Here is a 27,477-nt window from a genome sequence, read left to right as displayed (position 1 = left end):
TGCTATGCCTCACGGCGCACACACATTTGCGCAAAGTGGATAGGCCTCAAAGGTGCGACCTATTGGCTTTGCCAATGCGTGTTTATTGTTTTAGACAAAGCCTGGAACTGATTGTTGGTGTTCATGACTTATTTGGAGCCGCGGGGCTATGACCTTCGGCTGCTGACTTCTCACACCTGTAGCTGAAAGTGTTCAGTTTCGGGCTCGTACTTTAGTTGTCCGTCACCTCTGCAAGAAAGGTAAAGGTGGCCCAATTTTCCCCACCTGTTTAACAAGACCACTCAATTTCCGATTTTGTACTTACTGAGGAACTGCTGATTGCTCACGTTATTAAGGCCTTTTGGTCTGATCGGATAATATTATTCACAGTCCGTTAGGAGACCACTTTATTCCATCATGTAGAAAGCTTATTCTTATCCAGGGCTTTTCACTGTGGTTTGGAATTTTGTCAATAGTATCACTGAAAACAATTTGCTCATCCTCGGGTCAATTGTCTTTGTTTTATTTATTAGGTTTTCACTTGATTTTCCTCTCTGGGGGTTGGCGTTTATTGTTCCTTTTAAGACTTCCTTTTCAACAGGCATATTACTGTGTACATTTTGATAGCTCTGATTCGGTTACAGTGTCTGCATTTTTTTAATGTCCCAATGTTCCTGATCCCGTTTTTTTCACCAATCTCTTCTTGTTTGGGATAGCGCAGTCGCTCTGTGGCTCTGTGTGTGTGTGGCTCTGCGTGTGGCTCTGCAGGTATGTATGTGTGTAAATAAAAATGTTGTCATTTACAATGCCAATTGCTCTAACTTTTTCAAAGGCGAAACCGTTGCATTGTAAATGCTTGTTTATAACAGCCACCGAAGCGTTCGCTTGCTTTCTCCCGAATTTTAATAGCTTTTATATAATGTGAACTTTGTAACTTTCTTTTAAAGATATCTGTGTTATATCTAAATAAAGATTATTGATGATGACGTTGTCTTGGCGCCATGCTGGAGAAAATAAAAATAAAATATTTAAGAGTGTTTTCACTGTACATTTAAAAGTCAGATTTTAACATACAAATAAAAAAATACTATTTAATGTTTGTAACATTAGCACAAATCTTGATTGCAGAAAGGGCCTGATGTCGCTTTGCAAAGCTGCGCACATACTGGAAAACTGTGGAGTGTACGATTTTCTCAACCTTATATAAACTTATTTTAACTTGTCCTTATTTTGGCTGTCTATTTACTTACTTATATAATATTGTGGCAACCCCTCTGATATGTCATACGTTTTGTCACTATTTTTTGTCCAGAATTTTGACCTTCTGTCCTGAATTTTTGTCCTGAATTTTGACCCTTGGTCCGGAATTTTTACACTGACCGTCCTGAATTTGCACTCATGGCAGTTGGTCACCCTAATAAAACCTAACTACGATTCAATGGAAAAAACCGGACTGAAGCAGCTCATTACATGAACCTCGATAACTTGGCAACTGAGCCGATGGAACGGCATATAAAAGCAAACGCACAAAACCTGTGACCAACCTCCTCAGCATGAAATGCCAAAGCACGCCTACAAACCGCCTTTCCCCTTCTCTCTGCGCCTCTCCCCTGCCCGCCTTCTCATCCAGCACGAGGGCAGCACCAGCCTAGCATGGCTGCTAGTGACGAAAAGAATCAGGCAGTCGCCGACACCGCCCACTTAGGAGTATGTATCTACCTCACCACACATGGTCGTCAGGGCTGTCACGCTGCCTCCAAGATGGGCGGTAACGTCGACCGTAAGAGGACAGACACGTGCGGACTCCACAGCCAATCAGCACTTTAGGAGTTCTGTATTGCGCTACCCGGAAGTACGGCAGGTTTGATCGTATGGCATGTGCTAAAGATCAACAGTGGCTAACGGACGAGTCAGAATTCACAAATGGTCCATTTAAAGTCGCGGACAGTTGGTCACCGTACTTGAGGATCTTGTTAGGTTGGCCGCTGGAGTCGCGTGCCTCTTTTCACTTCCCCCATTATAAAAGGCTGCATTATGGCTCCAGGTAACGGCACTGCAATCCAGATTCCAAGCCGTTTACCCCTGCTGCTGAGTCATGAGGGTGTATTGCTGCCTGGTTCCACCATGCGAACCAGTGCGCACACACCACGGAATTTACAGCTGGTGAAAAACCGTTTGCTGAAAGGCACCTCCCTGCGCAGCACCATTATCGGGGTGATCCCGGGTACTGACCCCGAAGGAGATGGCGAGGAGCTGTCTCAGCTGCACAGGTAACTAACCAGACCCCCACCCCCCGCTCTCAAACAGTTAACACACCAGACTTTTATCGTAGAAGTAAACAAACCTGGCTGTCGTCAGCTACCTATGTAAGAAGATGCCCTCATTGCCCTATACACTGGCCCTTTTGCCAAGTTTGCCAACTTATTACCCGTTTTGTTGCACAAGTGCCTTTCGCCTACACAGATAATTTTGAGTTCATGTGACGGTAAGTAGCTTTTAATAGCATTATTATTAGTAAACGCCGGTCAGTGCTACAGATTGGCAGCTTTTGAGAGGATGATTCCAGGGATGCCTTTGCTTCAGTTTTTGGGATGAGCCTCTAGTGTTTACTCAGCTCAGGTGCACTGTCCAGTCAGTGAGCTTTGTTGCATATTAAGCAATTCTATATCTGTCTGCCATTATTTGTATAATGCATGATGTAATAGAGTCCAATACTGCATCTAGGTTTTCTTGTGACGTAAAATAGGAGAATAAAGCTATGTGCTTTGGCTTTGCGAATGTCACCAGAACTTCAAGAGGGCAATATAGGACCATATTGCACGTTACTCATGATTTTTTGGTAAGCATATTTATTTTGGGGTAGTTGGATTCAGAATGCAGTTTTCTTCACAGTGTACCTATCAAAAGGCACAGATTTAAAATGGAATGTTTAGGCCTTGTTTACCTTTCATAAGTACATTTCTGCACCAGTAAAAGCGGCCCCTTTGCTCCTGCTTACGTATCTAATCTTCATAACCAAAAAGCAACACAATACCATTCCATCTACCTCTTACACTAGACCATTTTAGCTTTCACAAAGATGTGTGATCACTGTCCCCTTTGCCCCATACTTGTTTTAAACATACTTTTTTATTTTAATATTTAATACAATATTGGTAATACTTGACAAGGGACATCATTTTATTATGTTCGAGAACTAAAGCATTCAACTGGATAGCTCTAGCTGTCCATTTCTTGATGGGGGGGGGGGGGGGGGGGGGGGGTTAAGGCAGGTATAATCTGCCTCCAGTCCTCTGGGCTGAAACCTAGCTTCTCTTCGTCATCTAGGGGTTCGAATGTGCAATTAAAATCCCCACCCACCAGTATTTTAGATGTAGTAGGAAGGTCAGACAGTCTTACATCCAACAACTCTATTGTGGGCGAGATTAGGCCACCCTGTATGCCTCTTGCGTAAACACAAAAAAGTTCGAAAGTTGTGCCCCCAGATGGACTTTTTTAGGAAATGTGCAAGATGTCGTTAGAAGGGACTTTGTGGGTAGTAACTACACAATTCAAATTCACATTAACCCAGATATGCAGGCCACCTGAAGGCCGGCCTTTCCCCTCCGTGACTGCTGGCGTAAAGTAAGTAGAGTACCCATTTTTGTATAGTGGGGTCAGTGACCAGGTTTCCTGGAACATACATATGTGGAAATTTGTATTAAAATCATTCCAATCTGGGTTAGCAAGATTTTTCGTTAGCCCAGCTATGTTCCAAGACAGAATCTTAATAGAGAAGGGGGTTTCGGGTAATTCTTTAATTGTGACAGGGATACTAGGTTCTGTCACTCCCAGACTAGTTCTAGTGGTCCCCTGGCTGGCTATTCTCTCTCTCTACTGCTTTTTGGATCATCCCGGGGACAGCTCTCACCACACTCTTTTCCATTTGTCCAGCAGACTGGGTTAGGAGTCAGTCGACTGCTTCCAATCCACTGAAACGATTATAGCAAGGGATTAGAGGGTAGTTAAGCTGTGGGCCGTGCCAATCCCCATTAAACTGAGTTTCACCTGGGATAAATCTCCCTGCTCTTCTCCCTACTGTGTTCCAACCTCCGTCGTCGCCCCCTGCCCAATTGGTTGCGTTCCAGGCTCTCAATGGCTCGCCCCTCATCCCCCTCCTCGTGTGCTTAGGAACTCTCAACCAACTCCACCTATTGTCTTGCTGTTCCGTACGTGTGTAAAAGTATGACAAGGGTTTAACCCTGATCGTAGAGAGGTTGTTACTTGGGGGCCCGAAACAGATATGGTCCACCAAGCGTGGGTCCTCAAATGTGACAACAACACAGTCACCATGTAGACTTTTCTTATGCTCGCCCACCCAGGGTGCTCTCTCTACCATTAGAATTTTACTGTTAATCTTAGGAGGGGGGGGGGAGGGGGGGGGGGGAGAATTACTATTTAACCAATGGCAAACTTTGTTTTTGAGAGCCCAAAACGATTCATGTGTTCCCGGGGCGAGCTCAGGGACACCAGTTAGAACTATCACATAGGGACAGGCGTCAGGTGGTAGGTTAATGTTCCTACGTGACTTCGATTCCTCGGGATGGGAAGGAATGGGGTTGGGGATCAGGGTGGTTGGGCCAGCTACAATCTGAGGTGTAATGATCACGTTGGTTGCTGGCTTGGTAGCACTAGCTTTGTTCCCCTTAGGGGTGGGATTTGTGGCAGAAAGAGTTTTGGAGGGGCAGGTCCTGGGAGTGGAGATTTTCCCTACAGGTTGGTTCTTAGTGGTAGGCGGAGGATTACGAGCAGGGACCGGTACATTGGGTACACTATTCCGTGATTTTAGTTCGTGGTGAAGAGACTTAAGCTGTTGCTCTATGCCTTGGAGTCTACTCTCCAATGGCCAGAGAAGAGACTTCATAAGATCAGATAGAGTGCTTATGAGCGGGCCATACTCATCCTCCAGATCCTCTGAAGTCTCTTCTAGACTACTATCACCAGGTGCACTACCCAAACTGCTGTTCAAAATTGTATCATCGGGGGTACCTAGTGATTGAAGGCGATGTGCCTGCTGTGCCTCTTCTCTCCTTGTGCTGAGTCCCATGATATCCCTCCCCTCCTCAGTGCTACCACAGCCAGTAATCTTATCACTCAATCGTATTGGCATAACTTGATTATCTGTGTGGACACCATTAACCTTGATGGAAACACTTTTCGATTTAGGAATTGCTCCTTCAAGTATACCCCTTTGGGTACAGATATTCTCAGGAGGATCAACAACAAGTGGGGACAATGAGTTGTTATCGTGAGCGGTCAATATATCAGAGAACGGGACAGGGGGATCTAGGGTGACAGTATTGATACTAGGGATAGAATGGGTCACATAATCGACCTCCATAAGGTGAGTATCAGGGATAATTAAGGCTTTGACAGGGGTACACGCAGAGGCTATATTGCCTAATGACGACCTTTTAGCATGCGCTAAGTCCTGAGAGACTCTTCTTTCCATGAGTACTATGCCTTGATCTATTAGGGAGTTAGTACGAAGAATGAAGTTATCCAATGTGCCAGTCAGTTTTTTAGCTCTCGCCGCAGTCTTGTACGGGTCTCACAAGAAGACATCAGCAAAGCCAAGGTAGTGACAAACTTACAATAAGGTTAGGGCACAAGATGCTAGCAATAGGAATACAAATTAAGCTGGGTACTTAACGTTTCAAGGCTCCTCAATAAGTGCAATTTAGCATGGATACAGACAAGAAGAAATAAAAGGGGTCAACAACGACGCAATAATAAGCCACAGCAATGAAGGTATACTTGCTGTGTGGGTGACTTTGGAGGAGTTAGTCAAAGGGCCTGGCCCAGTCCAGTCTCTGCAGGCCTCGGAGGGCCACAGAGGGCCCGCCCTTTGCCCGGGCTTCGCCCCGGGCTTAGTCCCGCGCGCGTCCCGCGATGGGTAATTGATTATATACGGAATAGGAGGCGGGGCGAGGCCGGGAAGAGGCACCAGCTGTGTGTGTTGGGCTGAATGCTGGTCCTCGCAGTCCCGGTCTCCTGTGCTCACTCCTCCCAGGTGCTCACGTCCATAAACTGCACAGGCTCCCAGTGGCCCTCGTGGTCCAGGCAAAAAGGGGCTCCCAGCAGCAGTGTTCAGCCAAGAGAATCTCCAAAGTCCGATTACCAGCTAGCGAGCGGCTCCCGTGAAGCGCAGGCCGCGAGAGGTGATGTAGCGCTGAGAGGAGGCGGGGCACGGCCGGGAAGAGGCACCAGCTGTGTGTGTTGGTCTGAATGCTGGTCCTCGCACTCTTCTCACTCCTCCCAGGTGCTCACGTCCATAAACTGCACAGGCTCCCAGTGGCCCTCGTGGTCCAGGCAAAAGGGGGCTCCCAGCAGCAGTGTTCAGCCAAGAGAATCTCCAATGTTCGATTACCAGCTAGCGAGCGGCACCCCAATTACCAGCTAGCGAGCGGTTTATGTTTTGAGGGACCAGAGTACATTGCTAGTAAGCATGCCTCTGGGGAGGTGTCAATGTTCCTCTCTGTACATTCGTTGATTAAAGTCTACAACCACTGCTCAGTAATCAGATAAGTTTCCACAGGCCCATACCATGTTTAGCATTTCTGCTGCATTCGCTCCACATCGAGGTTGCCTGTGCATTTGGAATCATTTGTTTGCCTTCCCTGGCATAAGGTACGCTCTGTGTACATAGTGGAAATTAATCAATTTAAAGTGCTCCTTACTTTATATTTTAGGAACACCTTCTGTACTTTTGGCCTGTTCAATGATTCCATAGGCCGGCCAATATTCTCTTCCTGTTTCTCTTAGCGAGTCCAAGAGTACTCTAAATCTACTCCTTAGGGCCCTATATATAGCATTGTAATAGCCTTGTACTTTACAGTGGTGGCGAATCAGTTTAGCAGACCCTGGTGGGCCGTAAGTTCTGCCGATCCCCCAATTTATTGTCTCTGAATTGCAGCCACCACTGCCCTATATAGCAGCAACTTGCCCACTGGGAGGTCATATTCAAATCTGAGGTCCTTGAAAGACATGAGTTCTCCCTCCCTAAATAAGATGCCCAATTTTACTCTCCCCTTTTGTGTCCATGTTGGAAGCCTCTCTAGCTGCCTATTTGGGGTGGTCTAGTGAGGCCTTGCAGTGGTATCTCAGGTGAGTATGGGACCAATGGCGTTTTTTGTAGGCTCCGCGCCCAACAGTATCAAAGGTGCATTTAGTAATCCCTGACAGTCCTTAATTTTCTGCTGAGGAATTAATAGCAATTGAAGTAACTGCTGTAAGTGGGGACCCCTATGTGTTGCCTCTGCTTCATCTCCTACTTCTGCATCCATGCACTTGGCAAGCCACTGAAGTTGGGCCGCTAGATAGCATGTCTCAATATCGGGTGCAACTAGTCTACCTTCATTCGTATCACCACTAAAAGCATGTTAGTCCTATCATTTTGGCAATTGCCGACCTTCTAGCTACAGATATCGGGAGTGTTGTCTGAAAGGATATCCCTGTTCTTAATACAGAGCCGCCCCTATGTTCTTCTTCCAGTAAGTCATATACATAGTGATTCTTCATATACACTAATTTTGATTATGCATCTACACGAGTGGATTTATTTCTTTTCATCAGGAAGTTAAAACTTAAAAAGTTTCATGCCCTTAAAGATCTAGGGGAAAACAAACAAAACAAGCAGGAAGCCTCTAACCCCTCTGGCCTATCAGTAGGAGAAATACCAGCATTATGGGCTTTACATGGCTTGAATCATGAGGATGAATTGAATTCCCAGGCACCCACACAAGCAAAAGTAAAAGAACTAAACTTACTACAGAAGGGTGCAGGAGAAAGCCCTTTCAAACCCAAGTCTGCATTTATTCCTCTGATGCCAAAGGACGCAATCGACGTTTTTCATGATCGCGTCGTAGAGGAAATTAAGGAATTGAATTGTTCCATTAACCAGAATAAAAAGGTCATCCTCAATCAACGACAAATTGCTCTGAACAAACTAACAGACAAGCTAGCCAAGGATGCTTCTGTTATCATTAAAAAATCTGATAAAGGGGGCAATGTTGTCCTGTGGCCAAAACAACAGTATGATTTGGAAGCCAAGAGACAACTTAACAATAATGAGTGTTATGAATTGACAACATGGAGTAAATATAATAAAGCAAAGGAGAATTTAAAAAAAGAACTATCGAAGTGGAAATCAGAGGGACTGATATCAAATGATGAGCATAAGTTCCTGTTTAACACCCATCCAAGGTTGCCCTATCTATATTTACTCCCAAAAATTCATAAAAACACTGTTCCGGTTCCTGGACGTCCGATTATTTCGGCGATAGGAAGCATGACGGAAAATGTGGGCTCATACATTGACTTCTATTTACAGGACCTGGTAAGAACGATGCCCTCTTATCTTAAAGACACTGGCGATTTTTTACGGCACCTTAATGACATAACCTGGTCAAAGGAATGGATTTTGTTAACTCTAGATATAGAGTCTCTCTATACGAGTATAAGGCACGATTGTGGTTTACGTGGTGTGGAACATTTCTTAAATACACGGCCTGCTGAATATGCCATGCATAACAAAATGTTGATTTCCCTCATTTCATGGTGCTTGAATAACAATTACTTTTCATTTGAGAAGGAACTGTATAGACAAAAGCAGGGGGTGGCCATGGGGGCCTGCTTTTCTCCAAGCTATGCATGTTTGCATGTAGGGTTTTGGGAAAAGCAGGTCCTCATGAAGGAACATAAAGCGACATTTGAAAATAATGTGATTTCATGGCTTCGTTATATAGACAATGTTTTTGTTATTTGGAAAGGCAATAAGCAGAGTGCTTTAGAGTTTGTTGAACTTTTAAATACTAATGAGTTCAATTTGCACTTTACGTCTAACATAAGTGACACCATGCTTGAATTTTTAGATGTCCAAATAGTGATAACTGATGAGACACTTACCACTACAGCATATAGGAAACCATCTGCTGGAAATGCAATATTACATGCATCTAGTGCTCATCCGCGCCACCTAATTGCCAGCATACCCTATGGTGAATTGCTGCGCCTTAAACGCATTTGCAGCACGCCGGAACAATTTAACATCTGTAGTCGGACATGCTTAGATCGCATGCGAGCAAGAGGGTATAGCGAGGACATCCTTGACAAAGCCATGAACAAAACTAATGAAAGATCGAGATCCACCCTGCTGCCCAGCACCACTGAGGCAGATTTCAGTACAGCGGATGATAATAGTTCCCCAAGACTAATCACCACATATAGTAGACAGGAGCGCAAAATACGCAATATCATGAAAAAGAATTGGCCCATTGTTCTTACAGACCCTATTCTTAAAACCACGTTATTAGAACATCCTAGCGTGACGTTTAGGAAGTCTAGAAACATAGGGAATCTCCTATCTAAAGAGATTTCCACTGGGTCTACTAGCATAAAAACATGGATGCCCTCCAGTAATGGATTTCGTAAATGTGCTACATGTAGGGCATGTAACTTTGGAGCCAACACTGCCACTTACAATACCCCGTTTAAAAATAAAGCACAAACTATTAGAGGGAAATACGACTGCCGCACTGAGTACGCTATTTATGTTCTTACATGTACCTGCGGCTTGCGTTATGTTGGCAGTACGAAAAATCCCGTACATATGCGCATCCTGCAACACATTCGTGCCATCATCCATAGTGACCCGGCATATCCGGTAGCCCGACATTTCAAAGTGAGCCATAATAAAGACGTCAATTGTCTTACTTACTTTGTAATTGATCAGGCACCGATACCTAAGCGTGGTGGGGACAGAGATAAAGCCTTAAGGCAGTTAGAGACGAGATATATTCTCAATCTCGATTCCAAGCATCCTAACGGCCTTAATGACAGGGAGGATATGCACACCTTCCTGCTATAATGATCATTGTTTCCTGTACCCCGTCCACCAATTAAGTTGGTCTTGTCACTTGGGTCCTTAAAATCGCCAGCTGTCTAGATAACTATAGCACAAGACGTAGTTAATTTTACTAAGATCTTTGAGCGACACTTACTGAACCTATGATTTCACATCTCTCCCGAGTATCACTATGTTTTTAAACCTTGTACACTATCTTGGTTGCACTTATTTCACTCAGCACTTTATATAATGGGAAGTTGACTTTATATATATCTGGTCATCTATTGCTTTAGAAACCAGCGGCTCAAGGGTAGAGATGCTACCCTAATTGTAATAGGTCAGCACTAGCACTTCATAAATAGTATTCTTTTTTTACTAGCAACGTGACCTTTAGGCGTGCCACTTTCAGGAGCCAATATATGTACTTGACTGCATAACAGCTACGTTATAGCCAGTTATAAGATAAATTGCCATTTTTGCATAATCATTTTAAACATAATATTTATTTATGTAAATTACCAATTGACCATTTTATTCATTAGAGGTATATTTTTTTACTATTTTTAACATATTTATATGTTATTTATTGATTGCAAAAGGCTTCATTAACTGGACCACTATTTATAAAACACAACAGTTGTATTATATGGTTTTAAGTATTATGTCATTGGTTTAATATTGGTACACGCCAATACGCATTTAAGCGGTCATATTTTCGTTGCAATTTGAACTGCATTGAAAGAATTTCTATTTTTTGTGCAATATATACTATGCTGCTATAATTTTATTTATATGGGCAAAGTTGCAATTCCTTGTGCACATCTAAAACACTTAACACGCTAAAAAAAGTCTGTTTTCTATGTTTTTGATTACTAGAACACGTGGTGTGATTATAGAAAGAAAAAAACGAGTGTGTGCGCTATTTAAGGTGATACAATCTGCATTTCCGTTATGTGATCAAGGGCAGTTCCTGCCCGAAACGCGTCATGCCTACCTGAACTGCTGTCAAAATGGATAATAAAAGTTCGCTGTGACACTCTGCCAAACCGTGTGGTGGTCCGTTACTTCTGTGGTCAAAACTGGGAACAGAACTTTGCTCTATATATATATATATATATATATATATATATATATATATATATATATATATATATATATTCACTGAAAAAACCATAGGTTTCACACCAGTTATAGTTAGCTGGAAATTTTACTGACATAAAACCATAGAAATTCCAACGTTATAGTTAGTTGGACTCACTATACCAAGCGCGTCTGCAATGCACTGCTGATGACGTCACATATTACATCACTCATGACATCGTCAGTAACATCACTCATGACATCACTGATGACACCAGCCAGTGAATGTGTGTCTTTCTGAAAAATGAATATGTTTTATATTTGTATTTGTAAAGGTTGATGGAAGAATAAATGGTTAAATAAGTGTGTAAATGGATGTTTTTTAAAAAAAAAAAAGATTGGTTAACTGCCTTATTAAGTGTACTTTATTGAATACATATATTAGCGAGTAACTTTTAAATATTGAAATATATGTATCAGTGTTTCACTTTGTGTATAAGTAGCTGCATGGGTTGGTGACTGACTCACTGTTTGTATGTGTTTTGAAGACCGCATATGTGCAGGACTGTATGGGTGGATGAGTGTGTATATGTGTGTGTTAGTGAGTGAATGACTGTCTGACTATTGTCTTTTTTAATAACGACATATATTTTAATCTAGTGTATGTGAGTTTTGATGTATATAAGTGAGTATATGTGAGAGTAAGAGATTGTAAGAGTTCCTGTTTAAATAAGTATGTGTTTCTATAAGTGATTGTTTAAGAGAGTAAGTATGTGTAAGTTTCCTTAGAAGTAAGGAGGTAGTGTGTGTATAGTTTTATATGCAAATAAATGGATGTTCAATAATTTATTTGCATGCGTGAGTATGTGTGTGAGTAACTTTTGGATGACAGGATGTATAGATGTATCACTACATATGATGAGTGAGTATATGTATGAGTGACTATATAGAACTGTTGATGAATGAGTGGATGTGTATATAGATGGTGGAATTACTGAATTGGCTGTTGTAACTGGTATGGGTATCTCCATTTTTTTGAAAATGTTAGTTTCTATTTTTGAATATGTGTTTCAAGGGTTACATTACACTAAAAGGAGGTCTGTCACTCTGTCACAAGGATGGTGTCATAAGTGATGTCATGAGTGATGTCACTGACGATGTCATGAGTGATGTAATATGTGACGTCATCAGCAGTGCATTGCAGGCGCGCTTGTTATAGTGAGTCCAACTAACTATAAAGTTGGAATTTCTATGGTTTTATGTCAGTAAAATTTCCAGCTAACTATAACTGGTGTGAAACCTATGGTTTTTTTCAGTGAATTTCATAGGTTTTTTAAATGCTAATTCCTAACTATAACTGGTGTGAAACATATGGTTTTTTCAGTGAATTTCATAGGTTTTTTAAATGCTAATTCCTAACTATATATAGGGCCTCAAACCTATGAAATGTAATATTTTTTTATAATGAATCCAATATTGTACATTTATATAATACTTTAGTAAAACATTATTTACTTATTTTTATTTTTTTTGCCCTGGTGCGCTCCCGGTGCGCGCCCCGGTGTGCGCACCGGAAAGCGCAGTTTTCCGGCGCGCACCGGTGAGCGTCCCGTTAGCGCTATTGCCGCGAACGAAAACATCATCGTGACGTATCGCGTAGCCGCGTCCGCATGATACGCACAGCGTAAGCGCACCCGGAAGCACTCGAGCGAATACGATCGTGCAACGTAAGCATCCGACGCGCTTACGCAACGCGCCCCGGGGCGCACCCCCGGGCGCGTCGTGAAGCGCGTCGGGTCATGTGACCTGAAAATAACACTTTTCATTGGTTCAGGACAGTTTTTTTTCCAAATGATGAAAGCCCCCACCTTTTTTCCTTATTCTGACTTTGTCCTTTGACTGAGGAAGACCTGTTTGGAGATCTTTGTGTTATATTTTGTACTTTATAATGGCTACAGTAGCAGCAGCAGCTGTCGCATCTGCACCACCACCACCACCAAGAGGACCACCACAACATCACATTGGTGGTCAAGAAGAAGAGGAAGAGGAGGAGGAGGGGAGGAGGTGGCTGCCAGAAGACAATACCCCATACAGGCCAAAGCAGCACATTGTATGGGAGTTTTTTTCCATCCCAGAGGGAAAGAAGAAAGTGAATGCGCCAAAGGTGACTTGCCAAATCTGTGGCATTGAACTTTCAAGGGGGAACCCTAATAAAAAATATTAATTTGGTAATAACACCATGATCCGGCACATGCAGCGCAAGCATCCCAACAACTATGCTGCTGCAGAGGTGAGAGAACTGGCCAGCAACCCTCCCCAATCTTCCCCCAGCACCTCCAAACGAAAGCAACCCACTCCATCGGGACCAGAAACAAGGGAGATGGTCCCAAACATTCAACAAAAGTTTTGGCAATACAAGATCTCTTGTATTTTTTGTGGCAAGACCATCACCTACGGTGAGCAAAGCATAACGCTCATCAACCGTGCTGGTAACAACCACAAATGTCCCAAAAATCCTTCATTTTTTTCCAGATTTTTTTTTTTTGCTCCAGTTGAGCCGTTTTCAATTCCCTGTTTTTTGTTTCTCCCCATAAAAACAACAACAAAATATAAAATAGTTCATAGAAGCCAAAAAAAGTACAAAATGTTCAAAAAACATTAAAAAGAATATAAAACAACAAAAAGAAGAAAAAAAAACAGTTCTTTTTAGAACTACCTCCAATTTATAAAAAAAGGCTACATTTTTTAAAAACTCTATCATTCTTTTTTCCCCATGGTACGCTCCGCAGTGGGCGTACCGGGCGCTCCCCCGCAGAAATCAAAAAAATGTTTTTGACCCGCGGGGCCCTTTTATAGCCCCCACATCAAACCTAGGGGGTCAAGGGGGGTCTACTCTGCCCCCTTATGGTCATTTCCCCCTTTGTTTTTGCCACCTCTTGTGTCTCGATCCTACCGAGACACAAGATGGCGGCCGCTCCGGACTGTTTGGAATGTTGACAGACACCCGAGAGCCAATCAGCTTTCCGCACGCAAACTCGCGTAGCGCGCTGGTTAGCGCCCCGGTGCGCGTACCGGGGAGCGCTTATAGATATATATATTTTTTTGAACCTAAATTACTCAAAATCCACTGGAGCACATATCTTGAGACATAGCAAAGGCACACCGGGCTACCAGTCCCTACAATTTTGCCAAGGTTGGTGGAAATCCATTCAGCCGTTAGGGCTAAAAGTGAGGTCGACCGCCCTATGGAAATTAACATGGGGAAAACACGTTTTGGGACCCCCCCTTTTTTTTCTCGGCCCCCGCTTGACAAATCCCCCCCAAACTTTCAGGGAAGGACTGGGCGCTGCGAGGCAAATTTGAGGAAATTTTCAGGCAGATTCCTCAACCGGCGCCAAAGTTATTCAAAATAGAATGTTGAGATTTTCTATTGAAAATAATCCTAACTATAACTACCTACTGGCGATCGCCAGTAGGTAATATATATATGCTGCGTTTGCCACAATGGTTTAAGAGGCACATTACGATTTATATGTACATCAAAGTATCTACATAATGCTTCATTGATTCTCACCGACCCGCTGTTGCACAGATAAGTTTATCAAAGGACACTTAAACAATATCATCATCTGATCTGGCCATGAGTTGCGGTTTGCCTTATTGGCTGCTTGGAGCAAAATTAAAGCAGGTGTTTGAAGAACAGTGAAACCTTGCTCTGCTCTATTTTTCTAGCACACAGGGACAAGTAGGAAGGATATATTTATGGCAACATGTTCATTTTTTGCCCTCCATAGCTTTTTATAGGAAAGTTAGAATCTTTCTGCGTGTTTCTATACTTTTACAGCTTTTTTTTTTTAACTGATTTGTAATACACTGATTCTAATATAGTTTTGCAGCAAATATCTAACAGCGTTTCAGGTGTGTTTCATTTTCCCTAGAGATTCTATTTTTGTTTCATACATGCTCTGTCTTTCATATGAGAGAGCCGCACACCCAGAATTAAAGTGGTTTGTGGAAAAGGTGTTGGTGTGAAAATGTATTATATGGGATAAAGTATCCCCTGACGTATATTCTAAGGATGTTGCAATTCACCTTGGAGTTTCAGAACCTTATGAAGGAACCCGGCCTTAAGCCTCGTTCCTTTATATGGTCATGAAACTCCTCAGTGACTTATAATGTACGGTAGGTGGCACTTTATGCTATATATATTGCTCCTGCCAGGTATCTTAGTTTCAGTTTCATCTCTAATCGATTCAGGAAGTGTTACTGCCTGTACATTTCACCGTCAGGAGAAAAGCTTTAGCTCCCAGAAGATGAAGAGTTTGACACTTCATGTTTTTAATCTCAGTATAGAGTAAGAGGTATATAAAACCTCTTGTGTTGCTTGCACGAGACCCTTGTAGGCACTTTCTTGCAAGGATGTGTTGTTAAATGTAAAGTCTTGCATTTTTTTCAGGATCGGTACAGCGGCTCTGGCTGTGCAGGTGGTTGGCAGCAACTGGCCCAAGCCCCACTATACACTGCTTGTGACTGGCCTATGCAGATTCCAGATCCTTCACCTGGTGAAGGAGCAGCCATATCCTGTTGCAGAAGTTCAACAGTTGGACCGACTTGAACAGTTTACTGACAAAACCAGTTTGGAGAATGAGCTGGGGGAGCTTTCGGAGCAGTTTTATAAATATGCCGTACAGGTTAGTGAAAGCTCAATTTCCCTCTCCGTTAACTAATCTTTTTCAGTGATGGTAATTCTCAATGTGGTAATTTGAGACGATAGAATAATGAGCTATTGTGCTAAATGTTGACATCTGAATATTTCGAGACATTTCTGGTTTGGAGATGACTTGCGATGTTATGTTAGTGGTATTTGTAAAGCGCACTAATGCCCGAAGGCGTTTAAGCGCTAGATGGATCTTTTGCAATTTAACTTTTTCATTTAACTTTTATTGGAATATGGATTCAATACCCTGAGCCTGGATTGTCATTTGAATATAGAATTGCAAATTATATAAACTACAGGTAGCCAAATATTCCTCTGTCCACCCTCCCATGGGGAGATACACAAGCGTAAACATTCTAAACGGTTGTAAACAAAAAACACTGTAGCTGATCAAGGTATTTAAGCACCAGTTTGTAATTACATTGAAAAATAGATTGAGGAGGATCATTGTTTTGTGTTTTTGGTTATTTAGACTGGTGTTGCCACGTTGAGCTTGAGCCCTTTTTACCACAATTAAAATAGATATTTTTTTCCATTATTTGCACTCTGGTGAATACTGCAATCAGAAGTTTTTATTGAGCTTAACATTTGATTCCTTTTTCTTGCCATTGCATATCCCTGTCTTGTGTTTGCCAGGTATTTCCAATCTAATTTGTTTAATTAAGTCTTAAGCATGTTTTTTGGGGATGGATTCTTTTTCCTGATTATAGGTCTGGCGTTAGCCAAGATGTTTTGATTATGTTTGTAATATATTTGCATAATGGGGTTTTCAGCCACCTCTCTTCATTCATTGGTCTGTTCTTGTGCCATTAACATTTTGTTTCTGTCCACTACAGTATACAGCGGGTGGCAGTGGGTCAGGCTTCTTCAGCCATTAACTAACTTCACTTTGAGTGACTGCATTTAGCCCTTTCACAAGAAGCACATCCACACGCACATGGTAATTCCTTTCAGCGCCAGGTTTTTTTGTTTTTACCTTATTACTTTAGTGTTCCCTTGATTGTATAGCCTGATGTGATAGCAGGACCCAGATGAGAGCATACAGCACTTTCCAGCATTATCAGCTCCTGTCTCCTGCCAATGCTTTTGTAAATTCCATCTTTGCAACCCTGCCTGTCATCCCTTCATTCTTTGTTGTTTTTTCTTTCTATGCTTTTTCTTTTGTTCCTCTTGCCTTCTTAGCATTTCTCCTCTTTTGCCTTTTTCTTTCCTTCTTTGCATCTTTATTTGTTTTATCTTTCCTTCTTTTTCCTTTTTTTCATTCGTAAGGGTTGTTTTCTTTCTTGCCTTCTCTCCTTTTTTCTTTCTTGCCTTCTCGCCTTTTTCTTTCAGCAGCCAGTGATAGACTTACCCATAGGGGTTTTCAGCCAGACTTCGTCCATTAGTCTGTGGTTCGGTCATTTGCATTATCCTTCCACCCACTCCAGCATGCATCAAGCGGCACTGTATAAACCCACTTCAGCGATTGGCTGATTTAACTATGAGTTACAGATTGCTGCCCTATTAAAATGAGCACGTCCATACACAAAGTAGCCAGGGAGTGCCAGGGAGTGCTAGGGCAATGTGTAAGTGTTTTTACTTTTTTTTTTTGTAAGACCAAAACACATTTTTTTTACCTTCAGCCAATGTTTTAATTTAGATCGCGGGCCTGGCAGCTTCCAGAACAATATTGTTCTGTAAACACCATGACAAAACAGGAATTGGCAAAAGGCTGCAGACCCAAGCCAGACTTATTGGGTTTGCCAGTGCTTGTTTAGGTAGCGATCTCTTTCTTCTGTCCTAGAGGCTAATTGTATCTGGACTTTCAGTTTGGATTCACAAATCATTCTTGGTGAGTAGCTATCTCATACCAGGAGTAGTGGGATTTCCTCATGAATGTCCAGAAGTGAAACATGCGTATTTAGAGGAAAAAGGTTTGTGATTCTCAAATCCTTTTTCTTTTCGGAGTAAGCTCTTCTTACTTTTGGAAATACAGGAGTAGGTCATACGTATGTAGGAAGTACAACACAATTGTTCACAGAAAATACTTTGTGCATCAGGCATTGGTATTGTAGAAGGCTTAGGTCAACGTGGTGTGGATATAGTGCCGCTGTAAGACATACCCTTCCCTCAAGGGAAAGAGGCTAATTACATGAATGCTAGAGAGGGCAGTTATACCACACACCATACTCCTCATATGGCAGCAGTGTCTTGTGGATTATGCCCGGGGTCCCATTCACAGTACATAATGACCAGATTGATGCATAGGGTCATTATGTGATACCGAAGGGGGGGGGGGAGACTGGTTGGAGACGCAGGCGATTGCATGTGTATGTTCCAAAGGCATCACAAGTAGAGTTCCTAAAGAAACTAGGTACACAAATGTCTGGTACTTTTACATATTACATTTATATTTGTGAGGGTGACTTTAACCGCGCTCCAAACACAGATGTAAGCAAATTGTTCCCATCGCAACTCAGAATTTCAGCACTATCTCTGATGGATATCACTCTTGGTTGCCGAACTGAGACTTGACTGATGCTTAGAGAGCCTTAATAGAGAATGTTCTCTCTACTTCCCAGAAGTTAGCCTTAACTCTAGGCTGAAGATGGTCCTTCTTACAACTCATCTACGGCGACAAATAGTGACAGTGGAATACCTAGATAGGAGAATGCCAGATCCCAGCCTACTGACCATGTCAGTATATTGAGGCAGCAACCAGCAGCCCTACTGTGGCAGTAAAAAGCAGAATCCCTTAAAGACTGTATCTTCAGAGGAGAAACAAGGGAACACATGGAAACCCACTTGACTGAAAATATGGGCTCAGTAGGAAACACTCTGATTGAATGGGAAGCTTGCACATTTTATATAAGGGTGTTTACATTAAATTGTCATACAGAGTGAAAATGGCTACAAAAGTCGAATGGCTACAAAGTCGAAGATTATACGAGGGACTGGAAGTACAGGCAACGGCTGTTACCCAATATAGAGAGCAATTTTCACAACAAGCATTGGCAAATCCAGTAGGTTTGTCTTTCATGTTCGAACACATCTAAGCACAGGCATTCACAAATGCTGTTCACCACATTGAAGTTTGCCCTTTTGGCTTTGCAAATGTTGGGAGGAAATTTGCAAAACAAGAGTGTTTTCTTTGTAGAATGCATATGGGGTAAATAATTGATTTTGACCCAGTATGATAGTTCACTGTATGTGTAAAATAGTCCTTTATGCATCTTGATGGAAGCACGTCCTGGAGACCAGAATGATGGCCAAATGGCCGAAAGCATGAGGTGAGAGAGGGATAGTCTTTTGGGTGGAGCCAAAGCCCACTTTATGTGTATGTTAAAAAGCTGGTAGAGGTATGTCTTGCAAGCAGCTGCACTATTAAGGCAAGCATAACAATTAGACCACTGTAACCCTCTAATGTAAAGAATAGCAGTTTTTTAAAACTACACAGGCAGGGAACATGAATAAGGAGACCAGGCTGCACATTTACTTGCATTGTTAATCAAGTAAAAAAAAAACTGTTGCCAATACCTGCAATAAAGAACTAGTAGTTATTATAAACATTTATACATCCAAATCACTGTTTACACTCTGAAAGATACATGGAATTCCGCCCAAGGGACCCAACAGAAGAAGCTGTATGTGGCAGAGACAGAACAGCTAGTGTTCCCACTATCTTTAACTGAAGTAAAAATTGCCATTGGAAACATGGCTGAAGGTAAAATATCTGGGAGCCTTGGTCTCACTAACAAATTCTACAGTAGATACCAAGGACTGTTAATAAACTTCTCCTATTTGAGATATGCATAGCAGCTACTGATAGGGCCATGTACCGGCCACCACTAAAGAAGCCATCATTGAGGCACTCCCCAAACCAAGTAAAGATACTCTTGGAAGTCCGATCTTATAGACACCTGCCCATGTTAAAGTTTGACCGAAACTTTTAGGGAAAATTTTAGCTACTGGGATATCACTAGTATTCACTAAACGAATACTCCCCAATAAGTCAGAGTACGTCCCGTCCATAATAGGAACATTTCTACCAACATTAGATGTCTGCATCCTGGATAACACTGAAGATAAAATTTGAATGTCTGCATAAGAAGTGGAGTGTTGAGTTGGGAACTGTTTATTTACGTCACTATAGTAAATGGGGTTTATAGAGGAAATTATGACCTGGATAACACTACTGTACTCTGGAGCCCACTGCCTAAAGTGTACATGCTGGTCATACCCGACAAGTCGGGTTACATCTTGTCCCCTCTTCTACTCACCGTGGCAATTGATCCATACCTACTAGAGGAATACTGTTAGATGGTCACAAACATGAACTGTCTGTATATGTTGATGATATCCTGTTATACCCTGAAATACACCCGTGGACCTAGAGTCCATAATGGAACCACTAAGCAAGTCCCGCGATTCGATAGGACTAAGGATAAACTAAGACTGGTCCTTTTCCCATTGCATAAAAATTGTGAAACTGCATACATTAACCTCTTAGTGCCATGCAGTGGAGACATTTATGTATTTTGGCATGGAAATCTGCCATGATAACTCTAAAGTTTATCATGTATTCAAGCTGCACAGCTGCAATGGGTGACCCCCATGGCGCACACAACCACTAATGGAAGAATCTAAATATGTGCATGGCACAGGGGAGACTCAACTACTAAATTTGGTACTTTTAGGAACTGGCCGGCATGGTGGCTACAAAACTACTAGATGTAACTGTACACTGCTGCAAACCAGCGTACAGAAATGAAAGTACACACTTGTGCCACTGTTGTTGTCCACTTCCAAATTACAAGGTCCAACCAAAACAATTGACACAGTAGACCTTATGCAATATCTGCAGGATTTTAGACTTCCTCATTTAGAAGCAAGGCAGGTGTCGGTATTAGAGAAAGAAATCTGAGTTCGAAGTAGAGGCCGCTATTAAAGTTCTACCATCCGGAAAGAATGGTTTTGAAGATGCTATCTCGCTTGAGTTCTATAAAAGGTTCAATGACTGCATACTGCAGAATTTATTAGCTTACTAAGGCACATTGACGGGGGTGTCCCCGGCACATAGAATCTCACTAACGTAACTGTATGTTCGAGGCATATGAGCTCCAGATTACACACTATGCATAGATGGCCACCTAGTTTTGGGCCCGGATGTTTGCAGTTTGTTTTGTTGTAGAAAAGTCTTTTGAAGTCACAGGATAGGTGACTCCTCCTTTGGATGATACTGCGCATGAGCATCGGTTCCATCCCCAGATTGTTTTTTTCCGCCACCAGGCTCGGATGTGTTTCCAGCGCTCCGTGTTGGAACCGATTTCCTTTGGCGCGCAATCCTCACCAACTTACAGAAATTAGGTTTCGAACGCTTTTCCAGTCGACACTACTCTTCAACACCGAAGACTTCGATTCCGGTCGTCGTCGACGGCCTCCGGGCCTAACTAGGCCTCGACTCCAGCTCATGGAAAGGGCGCCATTTAAAAAGGCCCTCAATGTGGGTCGAAGTTACCTCACACCGACCTTCATGAAGTGTGTAACCTTTGCCTCGATGGCTCCGATCTTCAGCTTCGATTCCGGACGACATCTTTGAAGAAGACGTCAACGTTCCAGAACAACACAACGTCAACAGCAATTCTGAGGCAGAAGACTCCGAAGTCGAGGACATCACTCCAGCACAGCGGGTCGCAAGTAAGACCGTCGACCCTGACCCTTCCTCGACACACCCAAAGAAGGCCCCGGTCACACCCTCACCCTCTGGCTCGGGTGCACACCGACATACTGCTTCTACTGCCCCACCTTCGGGCCCGGCTAAGAAGCTAATTAAGCCTTCAGACGACTCAGGCTTGAGTCGGCCTTCGCACGGTGCCGGCGCACATTTACCGGCACCGAAAAAGACAACTTCACCGGCTACGCCGACATCCAAACCATCGGCGCTGAAACATACCACTACTCCATCAGCACCGAAACCCAGGTCGGAACCAAGCAAACCCGCTTCGGATTCGAAAAAACCATCGGATCCCAAAAATATACCGGAGCCGAAAAAATCCTCGGAACCGAAAAAAGCTTCGGAGCTGAAAAAGACTCCTGTTCTCCGGTTAAAGATATTGCAGCCAAAAAACCAAAACAAACCGCTTTGGTGCCGAAACCTTCCTCCGGACCAAAAGATCGGCCTCCTGCAGAGGACTTACTTTATCCAGACCCTGCTCAGAAGACTCTAGCTAAAGATCCAATCACTGGACAACTAATTTTGGCTTCAAAAAAGCGACCACTGGATACACCAGCTCCAGCTCCGCATTAAAAAAAAAAGAACATGGCTACCTCTCCCTTAAGACTGCCTTCCCCTTCTCTTTCACCTGTACCATCACCACATCCTCACATACCACAACATTCCCCAGCATCCTCTATCATACCAGACAATGACAACAGGGATGATAGCTCTGACAATATGGGGCGTAACATACCTGATCCAGCTACTCCTACAGGATCACCTGACCCGTGGGATGATTATAACACCCCAGATGTCCCAATTGTCCCTCAGGATGACATATACCCCTCAAGGCCTTCCCCACCAGAAGACACTATGGGATTCAATCAATTAATTCACAGAGCTGCGCAATATCATGGAGTAGACATGCATACAGACCCTGTAGATGAAGACTTCCTAATGGATACCTTTGATAATGCACAAAGGTCCTCCTCCATTTTACCAATGCTTAAAGGAGTGATTAAGCATGCTCCTGAAGTCTTCAAGGACCCAGTCAGAACTCTGGTCATTAACCCTCGAATAGAAAAAGAATATAAAGCTGCCCCTCAGACCCAGCATACATTAAAGGCCCAGTACCACTAGACTCCCTTGTAGTTTCCAATGCACGCAAGAGAGCAAACTCACAAACATCAGGTGAAGCTCCACCACCAGATAAAGAGTCTAAGCTACTTGACGCATCAGGGAAAAGAACGGCGTCTCAAGCAGCAAACATGTGGCGTATCACCAGTACACAGGCATTATTAGCCAGATACGACAGGGCACATTATGACGAATTAGAATCATTAATGAGGCACCTCCCTGATAAGTACAAGGATAGAGCAAATGAGCTTATCCAAGAGGGGAGAAATATTACAAACCCCTCTATTCGATGTGCACTTGATGCAGCAGATACTGCCTCTAGGGTAGTTAACACCAGCGTTTTATTACGTAGACATGCCTGGCTACGCATATCAGGGTTCAAACCTGAAGTACAAAGTGCCATTCTTAATCCACCCTTTGATGAGCAACACCTATTCGGACCTAACGTAGATGTATCACTTGAAAACATGAAAAAGGATACAGAGACCGCCAAATTTATGGGAGCCCTGCAGTCGCAGGCTCCCAGACGTTCATTGTGACGCTCATCCTATCGAGGTGCCACCAGGGGATACTCTTCAGACACACCTTCTACCTCATACAAAGCCCTACACAGTCCACTTACAGCAAGGGCTACCAAAGGGGTGGTTACAGGGGTAACAATAACAAAGGTGGAGGTAAAAATAACAACTCCCGCTCTGCCTCTACCCCTGCCCAATGACTCCCTCCCCCTTCCCCTGTCCCATTCCACTCCTATCGGGGGAAGACTTCAACAATACCTGCCAGTCTAGGATAACATCACATCAGACAGGTGGGTGCTCCAAATAATTCAATCTGGTTACTGTCTAGAACTAACATCCACCCCCCCAAACATACCACCCAAGCAGCATCCAATGTGACAAGAACATTAAACACTGCTCAGACAGGAGGTAATATCCCTCCTGCAGAAAAATGCAATAGAAATAGTTCCAGAGCATCAGAAAAACAAAGGAGTATACTCCCTATACTTCCTAATACCAAAGAAGGATGGATCGCTAAGGCCCATCCTAGAACTCAGACCTCTAAACATTTACATACAGTCGGATCATTTTCATATGGTCACACTCCAACAAGTCCTTCCACTTCTGGTACTAAACGACTTCCTTGTCACTCTAGATCTCAGGGACGCCAACTTCCATATTCCCAACCACACAGCGCACAGAAAATATCTCAGATTTGTGCTAGACGGGCAGCACTACCAGTTCAAAGTGCTCCCATTCGGAGTCACAGCAGCGCCAAGGGTGTTTACAAAACGCCTAGCAGTAGTAGCAGCAGCACACTTAAGAAGACAACATATTCATGTCTTCCCATATCTAGACGACTGGCTCATAAAAGCCATCTTATACAGGCAGTGTGTACAACACATTCACGCTACTATTCAACTGCTTCATGACTTGGGATTCACAGTAAATCACACCAAATCGCATCTGCAACTCTCGCACATACAACAGTATCTCGGCGCTACAATAAGCACCCAACTAACACTAGCTTATCCCCTCCAGCCAGGATAACAAGTGTACAAACTCTCCTAACAAAGTTCAAACCGCAACACTTGCTACCAGCTCGAGTGTTCATGCAGCTCATAGGAATGATGGCATCTTGCATATTTGTAGTACCTCACACAAGACTGCAAATGCGTCCACTTCAAGAGTGCCTAGCACGCCAATGGAACCAGGCTCAAGGTCAACTAACAGACCTAATGTTGGTAGACTGTCAGACTCCTCGTTCTCTGCAATGGTGGAACACCAAAAACCTTTCCAAAGGGCGACCGTTTCTAGAGCCAGTTCCTCAAATAGTCATGACAGCGGACGCATCACTCTCCGGCTGGGGGTCTCACCTACTGCATCACACCATGCAAGGCAGGTGGACACCGCAACAAAAGTTACTCCACATAAACACTTTGGAGTTGCTAGCTGTGTTTCTAGCCCTAAAAGCATTTCAAATTCAAGTGTCAGGCAAAGCTGTCTTAGTCTGCACAGACAATATGACAGCTATGTACTACATAAACCAACAAGGGGGAACACACTCTCTGCAGCTCTCTCAGTTAGCACAGCAGATATGGAAATGGGCTATACAACTAAAGATCTTCCTCTTAGCCCAACACATCCCAGGAGTACAAAACACTATGGCAGATCTGCTAAGTCGACAAACACAGCAGATCCACAAGTGGGAACTTCATCCGCAAATTCTTCATCCGTTCTTTCAAATGTGAGGACAACTTCAGTTAGACCTCTTTGCCACCCACGAAAACGCAAAATGCCCAAACTCTGCCGCCAGATACCCACACCCATTGTCGAAAGGCAATGCGGTATTGATGAACTGGTCAAAACTATTTGCGTACGCTTTTCCTCCTCTCCCACTACTTCCGTTAGTGGTACGCAAACTACAACAACATTCCCTGATGCTCATTCTAGTCGCTCCAACTTGGGCCAGACAACCGTGGTACACCACGCTGTTGCATATGTCTGTAGTACCACACCAAAAACTAAACCTATCCCCATGCCTATTAACACAGAACCATGGAGAGATCAGACGCCCAAACCCAGCTCAGCTCAACCTAGCGATCTGGCTCCTGAGGTCATAGAGTTTGGTTACCTCAACCTTCCTCCAGAATGTATGAACGTTATCAAAGAAGGTAGACGTCCCACTACTAGAGCATGTTATGCTGCTAAGTAGAAACGGTTTGTCATATACTGCCAAAACAACCAAATAAATCCTTTAGACGTGTCTATTCAACACATCGTAGGATATCTATTACACCTTCAAAAGTGTAATTTAGCCTATACATCTATCAGACTACACCTCCCTGCCATTGCAGCATACTTACAAAATAGACAACATCTATCTCTTTTTAGAGTACCAGCTATAAAAGCTTTCATGGAAGGACTCAAAAGAATAATTCCCCCCAGAACGCCACCTGCACCAGTGTGGAACTTAAACATTGTGCTCTCAATATTAATGGGACCTCCCTTTAAACCATTACATAAATGTGAATTGCAATTCCTAACCTGGAAAGTAGCTTTCCTAGTAGCAATTACTTCCCTCAGAAGGGTTGGTGTACTACAAGCATTTACCATTCAAGAACCCTTTCTGCAAATGCATCATAACAAAGTGGTTCTTCGTACTAATCCTAAATTCCTTCCTAAAGTCATTTCACCATCCCATCTAAATCAATCAGTTGAGCTGCCCGTATTTTTCTCGCAGCCTCAAACAGTCGCAGAAAGAGCTCTACACACCGTAGATGTCAAAAGAGCATTACTGTACTATATCGAAAGGACACAAACTTTTCGTAAAACAAAACAACTTTTTGTGTCTTTTTCACCACCACATAAAGGCAACCCCATATCAAAATCCGGGATCGCTAGGTGGATTGTTAAATGCATACAAATATGTTACCACAAAGCCAAACATACATTAACAATTCCTCCATAAGCCCATTCTACAAGGAAAATAGGGGTTTCAATGGCATTCTTAGGGAACATTCCCCTAGATGACATATGCAAAGCAGCTACATGGCTTACACTGCACACATTCACAAAGCAATACTGTGTAGATGTGCAAACTAAACAACAAGCCACTGTGGGGCAGGCTGTACTAAAAACACTGTTTCACACAACTGCAACAGATACTGGTGGTCGCCGCTAGGTGTGGGTACTGTTATACAATCTATGCATAGTGTGTAATCTGCAGCTCATATGCCTCGAACGGAAAATGCTACTTACCAGTATGCATCTGTTCTTGGCATGTAGAGCTGCAGAGTTGCACACGCCCACCCGCCTCCCCGGCTACCTTTTATCTGTTCCAGTATTAACTTAATTAGCTACAAATCACATGGACAGCAGTACCTCTTGTACAGCTCCATCACTTCCCTAATGGCGAAAAACAATCCGGGGATGGAACCGATGCCCATGCGCAGTATCATCCAAAGGAGGAGTCACCTATCCCGTGACTTCCAAAGACTTTTCTACAACAAAACAAACTGCAAACATCCGGGCCCAACACTAGGTGGCCATCTATGCATAGTGTGTAACTCTGCAGCTCCACGTGCCAAGAACAGATGCATACTGGTAAGTAGCATTTTCATTTTAAATAAGGATAAGCCACCAGAGGATAGGGGCTCTTAGCCTATTTCTCTTATTGATTCAGACGCAAAGGTATTTAAAAAATTATTAACAGCCCGACTGGCTCCTCTAATGCAGACGTTGGTGTCTCCTCAAAAACATGATTTTGTACCCAGTAGGGACACTATAAATCCTTCAATTCGGCTATTGTGTTGTTTGATGTGGCTAGAAGCACTGCCAATAGTTTTGGTATTATCCTATTAAATGTCGAAGGCATTCAACCAGGTCATATGGGAATGCCTCTGGGAAACAATGGGGTTCCTTGGCCTTGGTGGCAGATTTCCAAGTGGGTACAATCCCTCTATAAGATCCCTAGGGCTAAGTTAGTGTGTGGCATAAACTACCCTCTGCAATTTAAGATATTTATGGACACCAGACAGGGGTGCCCGCTTTTCCCCCTTTTATTTCTTTTATATAACTAAGCCATATTTAAAGTTTAGTTCTGTTTAATCGGGGAGTTCAGCTAGTGATATTGAATCGCTGTGAGCTTCAAGTCACAGCCTATGCTGACTATGTTGCCATCTTCACGACCAATCCTTCGACTGCTATTAGGTTAGTCATAGAGGAGCACATTAGTGGGTCAATTAGGATGGCGGACGGACAAAGTCAGTCCGCCATCCTGTCGGGGGACGGGACCGTCCGCCACAGGGGAGGGCCCCGTGCCTCGAATTAGGATGCCCCGCCACAGTGGTGGGTGCATCCCGCATGTTTAACATTGCGCCCCCCCCCTTCACCCTGGGGGCCCGCAACGGGCCCCCATGGCAAAGACCGTATGCCCACAGCACATCATAATATGGCTGGCGGTGTCTTATAGACACCGCCACCA

At 43.3% G+C, this 27,477-nt stretch overlaps 1 protein-coding gene across 1 annotated transcript in view; it reads left to right on the top strand.

Moving 5' to 3' along the window:
- The first annotated feature begins 1,827 nt into the window (after positions 1-1,827).
- LONP2 (lon peptidase 2, peroxisomal) overlaps positions 1,828-27,477 on the top strand; it is an 805,754-nt gene continuing 780,104 nt past the window's right edge. The window contains exons 1-2 of the mRNA XM_086945449.1: positions 1,828-2,249; positions 15,402-15,636. Of these exons, the coding sequence (XP_086801575.1) occupies positions 2,014-2,249; positions 15,402-15,636 (471 nt within the window). The 5' untranslated portion in view covers positions 1,828-2,013. The remainder of the gene's footprint in view (positions 2,250-15,401; positions 15,637-27,477) is intronic.

The sequence above is a fragment of the Lissotriton vulgaris genome, chromosome 12 (assembly GCF_964263255.1).
Source record: "Lissotriton vulgaris chromosome 12, aLisVul1.2, whole genome shotgun sequence".
In the NCBI taxonomy this organism is placed as follows: Eukaryota; Metazoa; Chordata; class Amphibia; order Caudata; family Salamandridae; genus Lissotriton; species Lissotriton vulgaris.
This window is presented reverse-complemented; position numbering and strand designations above follow the sequence as displayed.